Source organism: Anomaloglossus baeobatrachus, chromosome 2, assembly GCF_048569485.1.
Source record: "Anomaloglossus baeobatrachus isolate aAnoBae1 chromosome 2, aAnoBae1.hap1, whole genome shotgun sequence".
In the NCBI taxonomy this organism is placed as follows: Eukaryota; Metazoa; Chordata; class Amphibia; order Anura; family Aromobatidae; genus Anomaloglossus; species Anomaloglossus baeobatrachus.
Window position 1 is genome coordinate 705,275,006 of NC_134354.1, and position 12,242 is coordinate 705,287,247.

At 44.4% G+C, this 12,242-nt stretch overlaps 1 protein-coding gene across 1 annotated transcript in view; it reads right to left on the bottom strand.

The window, feature by feature from the left end:
* The window catches only part of DHRS12 (dehydrogenase/reductase 12), an 85,047-nt gene extending 79,103 nt beyond the window's left edge, over nucleotides 1–5,944 (bottom strand). Inside the window, exon 1 of the mRNA XM_075337298.1 lies at nucleotides 5,789–5,944. Coding sequence (XP_075193413.1) covers nucleotides 5,789–5,844 — 56 coding nt within the window. The 5' untranslated portion in view covers nucleotides 5,845–5,944. The remainder of the gene's footprint in view (nucleotides 1–5,788) is intronic.
* Between the last annotated feature and the right edge of the window lie 6,298 nt (nucleotides 5,945–12,242).

Genomic DNA, 12,242 nt, shown 5'->3' on the forward strand with positions numbered 1-12,242 from the left:
ATACACACACACTATACATACACACACACTATACATACACACACACACTATACATACACACACACACTATACATACACACACACACTATACATACACACACACACTATACATACACACACACTATACATACACACACACTATACATACACACACACACACTATACACACACACACACTATACATACACACACACACTATACATACACACACTATACATACACACACACACACTATACATACACACACACACACACACTATACATACACACACACACACACACTATACATACACACACACACTATACATACACACACACACACTATACATACACACACACACACTATACATACACACACACACTATACATACACACACACACTATACATACACACACACACTATACATACACACACACTATACATACACACACACTATACATACACACACACACTATACATACACACACACACTATACATACACACACACACACTATACATACACACACACACACTATACATACACACACACACACTATACATACACACACACACACTATACATACACACACACACACTATACATACACACACACACTATACATACACACACACTATACATACACACACACACTATACATACACACACACACACACTATACATACACACACACACACTATACATACATACATACACACACACACACTATACATACACACACACACACACTATACATACACACACACACTATACATACACACACACTATACATACACACACACTATACATACACACACACTATACATACACACACACACACTATACATACACACACACACTATACATACACACACACACACTATACATACATACACACACACACACACACTATACATACATACACACACACACACTATACATACACACACACACTATACATACACACACACACACTATACATACACACACACACACTATACATACACACACACACACACACTATACATACACACACACACACTATACATACACACACACACACACACTATACATACACACACACACACACTATACATACACACACACACACACACACTATACATACACACTATACATACACACACACACTATACATACACACACACTATACATACACACACACTATACACACACACACACTATACACACACACTATACATACACACACTATACATACACACACACACTATACATACACACACACACTATACATACACACACACACACTATACATACACACTATACATATACACACACACTATACATATACACACACACTATACATACACACACACTATACATACACACACTATACACACACACTATACATACACACACACGCACACACTATACATACACACTATACATATACACACACACTATACATATACACACACACTATACATACACACACACTATACATACACACTATACATATACACACACACTATACATACACACACACACTATACATACACACACACACTATACATACACACACACTATACACACACACACACTATACACACACACTATACATACACACACACACACTATACATACACACACACACTATACATACACACACTATACATACACACACACACACACACTATACATACACACTATACATATACACACACACTATACATATACACACACACTATACATACACACACACTATACATACACACACTATACACACACACTATACATACACACACACACTATACATACACACACACACACACTATACATACACACTATACATATACACACACTATACATACACACACACACACTATACATACACACACACACACTATACATACACACACACACACACTATACATACACACTATACATATACACACACACTATACATACACACACACACTATACATACACACACACTATACATACACACACACACTATACATACATACACATACACACACACACTATACATACACACACACACACTATACATACACACACACACACTATACATACACACACACTATACATACACACACACACACTATACATACATACATACACACACACACATACATACATACACACACACTATACATACACACACACACTATACATACACACACACACTATACATACACACACACACTATACATACACACACACACTATACATACACACACACACTATACATACACACACACACTATACATACACACACACACTATACATACACACACACACTATACATACACACACACACTATACATACACACACACACTATACATACACACACACACTATACATACACACACACACACTATACATACACACACACACACTATACATACACACACACTATACATACACACACACTATACATACACACTATACATATACACACACACACTATACATACACACACACTATACATACACACACACTATACATACACACACACACTATACATACACTATACATACACACACACACTATACATACACTATACATACACACACACACTATACATACACACACACACACACTATACATACACACACACACACTATACATACACACACACACACTATACATACACACACACTATACATACACACACACTATACATACACACACTATACATACACACACACACTATACATACACACACACTATACATACACACACACACTATACATACACACACACACTATACATACACACACACTATACATACACACACACTATACATACACACACACACTATACATACACACACACACACACACTATACATACACACACACACTATACATACACACACACACTATACATACACACACACACTATACATACACACACACTATACATACACACTATACATACACACACACACTATACATACACACTATACATACACACACACACTATACATACACACTATACATACACACACACACTATACACATACATACACACACTATATACATACACACACACACTATACATACACACACACACTACACACACTATACACACTATACATACACACACTCACTATACATACACACACACACACACTATACATACACACACACACACACTATACATACACACACACACTATACATACACACTATACATATACACACACACTATACATACACACACACTATACATACACACTATACATATACACACACACTATACATACACACTATACATACACACACACACTATACATACACACACACTATACATACACACACACACTATACACACACACACACTATACATACACACACACTATACATACACACACACACTATACATACACACACACACACACTATACATACACACACACACACTATACATACACACACACACTATACATACACACACACACTATACATACACACACACACACACACTATACATACACACACACACTATACATACACACACACACTATACATACACACACACACTATACATACACACACACACTATACATACACACACACTATACATACACACACACTATACACACACACACACTATACACACACACTATACATACACACACACACTATACATACACACACACACTATACATACACACACACTATACACACACACTATACATATACACACACACTATACATACACACACACTATACATACACACACTATACACACACACTATACATACACACACACACTATACATACACACTATACATATACACACACACTATACATACACACACACTATACATACACACACACTATACATACACACACACACACTATACATACACACTATACATATACACACACACTATACATATACACACACACTATACATATACACACACTATACATACACACACACACACTATACATACACACACACACACTATACATACACACTATACATATACACACACACTATACATATACACACACACTATACATACACACACACACACTATACATACACACACACACACTATACATACACACACACACACTATACATACATACACATACACACACACTATACATACACACACACACACTATACATACACACACACACACTATACATACACACACACACACTATACATACACACACACACACTATACATACACACACACACACTATACATACATACACACACACACACTATACATACACACACACTATACATACACACACACACTATACATACACACACACACTATACATACACACACACACTATACATACACACACACACTATACATACACACACACACACTATACATACACACACACACACTATACATACACACACACACTATACATACACACACACACTATACATACACACACACACACTATACATACACACACACTATACATACACACTATACATATACACACACACTATACATACACTATACATACACACACACACTATACATACACTATACATACACACACACACACACTATACATACACACACACACTATACATACACACACACACACTATACATACACACACACACTATACATACACACACACACTATACATACACACACACTATACATACACACACACACTATACATACACACACACTATACATACACACACACACACTATACATACACACACACACTATACATACACACACACACTATACATACACACACACACACTATACATACACACACACTATACATACACACTATACATATACACACACACACTATACATACACACACACTATACATACACACACACTATACACACACACACACTATACACACACACACTATACATACACACACACACTATACATACACTATACATACACACACACACTATACATACACTATACATACACACACACACTATACATACACACACACACACTATACATACACACACACACACTATACATACACACACACACTATACATACACACACACACTATACATACACACACACTATACATACACACACACTATACATACACACACTATACATACACACACACACTATACATACACACACACTATACATACACACACACACTATACATACACACACACACTATACATACACACACACACTATACATACACACACACACTATACATACACACACACACTATACATACACACACACACTATACATACACACACACTATACATACACACACACACACTATACATACACACACACACTATACATACACACACACACTATACATACACACACACACACTATACATACACACACACACTATACATACACACACACACACTATACATACACACACACTATACATACACACTATACATATACACACACACACTATACATACACACACACTATACATACACACACACTATACACACACACACTATACATACACACACACACTATACATACACTATACATACACACACACACTATACATACACACACACACACTATACATACACTCACACACTAATATATATATATATATATATATATATATATATATATATATATATATATATACACACACACTAACTATACACACACTATACATACATCATATATATTATATATATTTATTACACACACACACACTGTACATATATACACTCACACACATATATATCTACACAAACATACATACAGGCACACTATAATTTTATATTATTTTATTATATATACACACACACACACACCTTCTCCCCGCACTTACTTCGTGTACTCCCGCAGCCCCTTCACGAACCACACTGCGTTCCTATAGACGGACATGTCTGCGGGGTCCGCTGCTCCCTCCTCCCTCCATTATGGCGGACACGCCCGGCCGAGACGTCACAGGCATATGTAACCCGCGGCCGCCCATGTTGTGTAAGCTCCCGCGGTGGTTACATAATGTGCTCGGGTCCAGCGTCACTTCCCTCCTTCTACGTTACATCATGGAGCTGCTGGCATGCTGGGGGTTGTAGTGCAGCCTCCGGGGCCATGTTGGTCCTGACAGACTGTGCATGGAGACTTGTTCTGGTGAATTGCTGAAGTTTTCTTTCTGGAGGGTCAGATTGTATTTTTCTCCCCGGCTTATGAAATCACAGGAGAGACAAGGTTTCTTACAGACACATTGAAAACCCATAATAAATGATTATCAGTGACATGCTCCAGCCCATAATCCTGCTGTGAAGACATCAGCTGCATTCACCGTAACAGGAGGATAATGGGGATAAAAGTGGGCACCGAAGTATGTCATTGAAAGGGTTAAATGATCTTGGGCCTCTGACATACCTAGTGCTGCCCCACATGAAACTCCCGTCACTCCAGCCTGGCCCAAACAGCTCTGGGCATCAGAACCAGCATCAAACTGGGCAAATACCCTTAGCCAATTTTCATAGATTTGTATATGTGCGCACATTCTGGCGTGACAAATAAAACCCAGCGTTTTGTCACTGCATGTGCGTTTGAAAATGCTGCGTTTTGGATGCAGAATTGATGCGTTCTGGATGCTTGCGCTCCCATAGACATAGGGGTTTGTATGTTCTTCCCGTGTTTGCGTGGGTTTCCTCCGGGTACTCCGGTTTCCTCCCACACTCCAAAACCATACTCATAGGGACTCTAGATTGTGAGCCCCAATGGGGACAGTGTTCCTGATGTATGTAAAGCGCTGCGGAATATGTTAGCGCTATATAAAAATAAAGATTTATTTTTTTTATAGACAGAATGGGAAAAGCATCCGGAACGCACAAAAGAAGTGACATGTTGCTTTTTAGAACGCATCGATTTTGTCAAAAATTTGGCATCCAAAACGCTGCTTTTCAAAACACAACGTGCACATGGAATTTCCTTAATTTTCATAGACTTTTCTGGGGACACAGAACGCATGTGTTTACGCTGCAATTCAAAATGCTGCGTAAACGCATGTAAATACACAATGTGCACACAGACCCTAAGAGTGGTGTTTTTAAGAGGTTAAATAACTTTGGGCCACTCATCTCAAACCACCAATACACTGATAGTGATGCAAAATCAGGTCACTCCATCCTGGCCGAAATGGGAATCAAAGTGGGCAAACAGCCAATTTTCCTGTTATTTTTAAAAGGTTAACTTACCTTGGGCCACTGATCTCACATCACCATTATATGAAAAGTGGTGCCCCATATCAAACTCAGGTCACTCCGGCCTGGCTCAAATGGGTTTTTGGCATCAGAACTAATGTCAAAGTGGGTAAATAGCAAATTTTCACAGATTTGGAAAGGAGCCTTATTCATGGTTATATTATTGCCTAGATTTTCTTTTATTGTTTTAGTGAAAGGCCGTATGGGATCACCCTGCCCCCTCCCTCTAGGTCTTTTTTTTTTTTTTTATTATTTCCCTTTAAATTTAATTCCCTCCTTTTATTTCTCCTTCTTCCTTCCCCCTTTGTTTTGGGGATCTTGTCTTGATACTAACCTTTCCAGATCTTTCTGTAGTAGGTCACGTGTTATGGAAGTGTCCTGAAACAGGTTCCTGATTGGCAGATGTCAGTTTTGGTAGGCGCAGTACAGTTACTTAACCTCCCCAATGCTCATGTGACGCCCTGGCGCCGCCAGGTGGTCACAGAGGTACACAACACCCTACATAATACCTTTCCCATACTGGGTCCCATCAGCCACAAAATCCTAGTCAACCGGATTGGGCGCGCCAACCTAGGGGTCTTGAAGATCCGAGGGCGGGAACCAGTGAGTCTAGTTGAAGTCTGAGTCTAGTGGAAGTTGGAGTTGAAGTCGGGACAGTGACAGACTGTCAAGGAAAGCTGAGCCTACAGAAGTGTAGAGAGGGTAGTGGCCCATGTCTACTGGCTAGGTGGCAAGCAGTGGACCGTGTCCAAAGAAGACGGGAATCCGATCGCGGGAGATGCAGAGTGGACCGGGACAGGGTTGGAGCCCACCGATTCCGACTGCAGAAATCCGGTCCGGAAACAGTGCACAGGCGGGGTACCTGGACCCTAGTTAGAAGACGGTTGCAAGCCCCTTCTCTAATTCACCAAGCCAGGAGCAAGGTTGCAGGCCTTGCTCCAGAAGTGTTAGAGCGAAACGGCAGCCCACCGCGGGTGATAGGGTATCCGGAATCACCCACTGAAATCCCAAGGGTCAGTTTTCGCGGGTACATCTCCCAGCCAGAAGATACTGGGAGTGGACTTCCCCGTTCCAGACGGAGTTGTTCAAAAGTGAGGAAAATTACAGAGTACCGGAGGAAGGGACATTGGAACACTAACCGGGTGTGGGACCAGAGTACTCCCGAACGCGGCAGCCAGCCACTGACACCTTGGTTTACCAACGGACTCGTGTACATTTATTCAACAGTGAGTACACCATTACTCCCCGGTCCGGCCCGGCGCGCCACCTCCGGCCCACATCGCTCCCCGTATCCAAGACACTGAGCCCCGGGGCATCCATCCCTACCCACAGAGGGGTTAACATCCAGCTGCTATCCAAACACCCAACAGCAGCGGTGGTGCCATATCTCACCATACACCGTGGGGGTGCGTCAAGAAGTACTTAAATAAAAAGGGACGTATATGTTCGGGGATTTCTGTGAGTGTCCGCGCGACCCCCGGGTCCGGAAAATCCCTCGAGCCACTGCAGGTCTGGATCCGAGCAGCCCGACTGCTGACGTGGGGGCGGCATACTCATGATACGGGGTTGTGTGACTGAAGATTTCTTCAGAGGACCATCGCCCCACCCTAACTTCTTTATGTCATGTCACAGTCTTGCTTTGTAGGTGCTCGCCCCACCACTGCTGGGTGGACAGTGTTTTTTTTATAAATTTTAATGATATTCGTATGGTGGTTGATAAAATATTTATTTGTTAAGCCTATATAAACACTGCGGCCTTTTCCTTGCATATTCTGGTGTCTTGGTCTTTATTCCTTAGTACTTATTTGGTGGTTGGGGGTGGGCAGTTGTGATCCCATGTGCAGTACTGCAGCATACCAATTGTTTTACAGGTGAGAAAATAATGGAAGTCACAATGAGACCTTATGGTTCCCCACACTCAGTATTCCCAATAGATGGCTCGGGAACCACATGGCCCGTCACCGCCAATGATGTGGCCAGTGGCATATGTAGGAATCACAGGGCCCCTGTAAGCAGAAGTTCTAATTGAAATTGTGATGACGGGGGGGGCTCAGATGCTAAGCGGCACAGGGCTGCCTCCCACCCACGGGCCACAGGTGGGCTGCGGCTATGGACGCCCCTGGGTGTGGCTCACTTGGCTGCCGCTATGGACGCCCCTGGGTGTGGCTCACTTGGCTGCCGCTATGGACGCCCCTCGGTGTAGGTCACTTGGCTGCCGCTATGGACTCCCCTGGGTGTGGCTCACTTGGCTGCCGCTATGGATGCCCCTGGATGTGACTCACTTGGTTGCCGCTATGGACGCCCCTGGGTGTGGCTCACTTGGCTGCCGCTATGAATGCCCCTGGATGTGACTCACTTGGCTTCTGCTATGGACGCCCCTGGGTGTGGCTCACTTGGCTGCCGCTATGGACGCCCCTGGGTGTAGCTCACTTGGCTGCCGCTATGGACGCCCCTCGGTGTAGGTCACTTGGTTGCCGCTATGGACGCCCCTGGGTGTGGCTCACTTGGCTGCCGCTATGAATGCCCCTGGATGTGACTCACTTGGCTTCCGCTATGGACGCCCCTGGGTGTGGCTCACTTGGCTGCCGCTATGAATGCCCCTGGATGTGACTCACTTGGCTTCTGCTATGGACGCCCCTGGGTGTGGCTCACTTGGCTGCCGCTATGGACGCCCCTGGGTGTAGCTCACTTGGCTGCCGCTATGGACGCCCCTCGGTGTAGGTCACTTGGTTGCCGCTATGGACGCCCCTGGGTGTGGCTCACTTGGCTGCCGCTATGAATGCCCCTGGATGTGACTCACTTGGCTTCCGCTATGGACGCCCCTGGGTGTGGCTCACTTGGCTGCCGCTATGGACGCCCCTGGGTGTAGCTCACTTGGCTGCCGCTATGGATGCCCCTGGATGTGACTCACTTGGCTGCCTCTATGGACGCCCCTGGGTGTGGCTCACTTGGCTGCCGCTATGGACGCCCCTGGATGTGGCTCACTTGGCTGCAGTTATGGATGCCCCTGGATGTGACTCACTTGGCTTCCGCTATGGACGCCCCTGGGTGTGGCTCACTTGGCTGCCGCTATGGACGCCCCTGGGTGTAGCTCACTTGGCTGCCGCTATGGATGCCCCTGGATGTGACTCACTTGACTGCCGCTATGGACGCCCCTGGATGTGGCTCACTTGGCTGCCGCTATGGACGCCCCTGGATGTGGCTCACTTGGCTGCTGCTATGGACGCCCCTCTGTGTAGCTCACTTGGCTGCCTCTATGGACGCCCCTGGGTGTGGCTCACTTGGCTGCCTCTATGGACGCCCCTGGGTGTGGCTCACTTGGCTGCCGCTATGGACGCCCCTGGGTGTAGCTCACTTGGCTGCCGCTATGGACGCCCCTGGGTGTAGGTCACTTTGCTGCCGCTATGGACTCCCCTGGGTGTGGCTCACTTGGCTGCCGCTATGGATGCCCCTGGATGTGACTCACTTGGCTTCCGCTATGAACGCCCCTGGGTGTGGCTCACTTGGCTGCCGCTATGGACGCCCCTGGGTGTAGCTCACTTGGCTGCTGCTATGGATGCCCCTGGATGTGACTCACTTGGCTGCCGCTATGGACGCCCCTGGATGTGGCTCACTTGGCTGCTGCTATGGACGCCCCTCTGTGTAGCTCACTTGGCTGCCGCTATGGATGCCCCTGGATGTGGCTCACTTGGCTGCCGCTATGGACGCCCCTGGATGTGGCTCACTTGGCTGCCGCTATGGATGCCCCTGGATGTGACTCACTTGGCTGCCGCTATGGACACCCCTGGGTGTAGCTCACTTGACTGCCGCTATGGACGCCCCTGGGTGTGGCTCACTTGACTGCCGCTATGGACGCCCCTGGGTGTAGCTCACTTGACTGCCGCTATGGATGCCCCTGGGTGTAGCTCACTTGGCTGCCGCTATGGATGCCCCTGGATGTGACTCACTTGTCTGCCGCTATGGACGCCCCTGGGTGTAGCTCACTTGGCTGCTGCTATGGACGCCCCTGGGTGTGGCTCACTTGGCTGCTGCTATGGACGCCCCTGGGTGTGGCTCACTTGGCTGCTGCTATGGACGCCCCTGGGTGTGGCTCACTTGGCTGCTGCTATGGACGCCCCTAGGGGTGGCTCACGTTACTGGCTCTACTTACATTGTCTCATATCCAATTCCTTTTGCTCAGGAGACCGGTGTTTGGAAAACTGTACAAATAAATAATCCACTTATTAAAATATATCTTTTATTAGGATCATAAAAAATTCAGATTAAATTGAACAAAGAATGTACACAGACGTCATACAAAGGAATGCGGGACACGTGTATGATGTGATGGACCCAGGGAGGAGGATCTATGGAGAACACAATGCATGTCCAGCACTGTACAGTCATCCCCCTATTATCCCATTATTGCTCATTGTCACATGGTAATGTCACAGAGAAAGAACCAGAGTAACATCCGCCCCGTTACTTATCTGCGTCATCTGTGGCAGCAGCACAATGGTTACACCAGTATAATCCCCACGCTGTCTGCACTCCGGCCCATTGTACCTTTGTCACATAGCTGAAGTCATAGTATTGGGTCTGAATGTAACAGATTCCACACGTTATGTTCTGATCCAGGATTTAATATTACAAGAACCAAAATAAATAGGTTTGGATATTTGATTTACGATTTCTATTGCAGAGTATTTACATCCCCAAAGATTACTGCACTGAGGTCATTTCAGGCTTCACGTTACATTATAAACGGGGAAATTGGTTTATAACTGCTCAGAGTTTGTGTCTAAAAATCTAATAGTCTAAAATGAATCTGTCAACACATTTTTGCAACCCCATCTGAGAGGAGCAGAACAGAGGCAGAGACCCCGATTCCAGTGATATGTCATATACTAGGCTGTTTGCTGTAGTTTTGATGAAATCACAATTTTATCTGCTACAGATCAGTTCTCTGAATGCTGAGCTCTGTATAACCCACACCATTGATTGACAGCTTTTTGAGTACACTGTGCATAGGCAAAAGCTGCCAATCAGTGGTGGGGGCGTGGTTGGGCAACATGGCAGCAGCCCAAG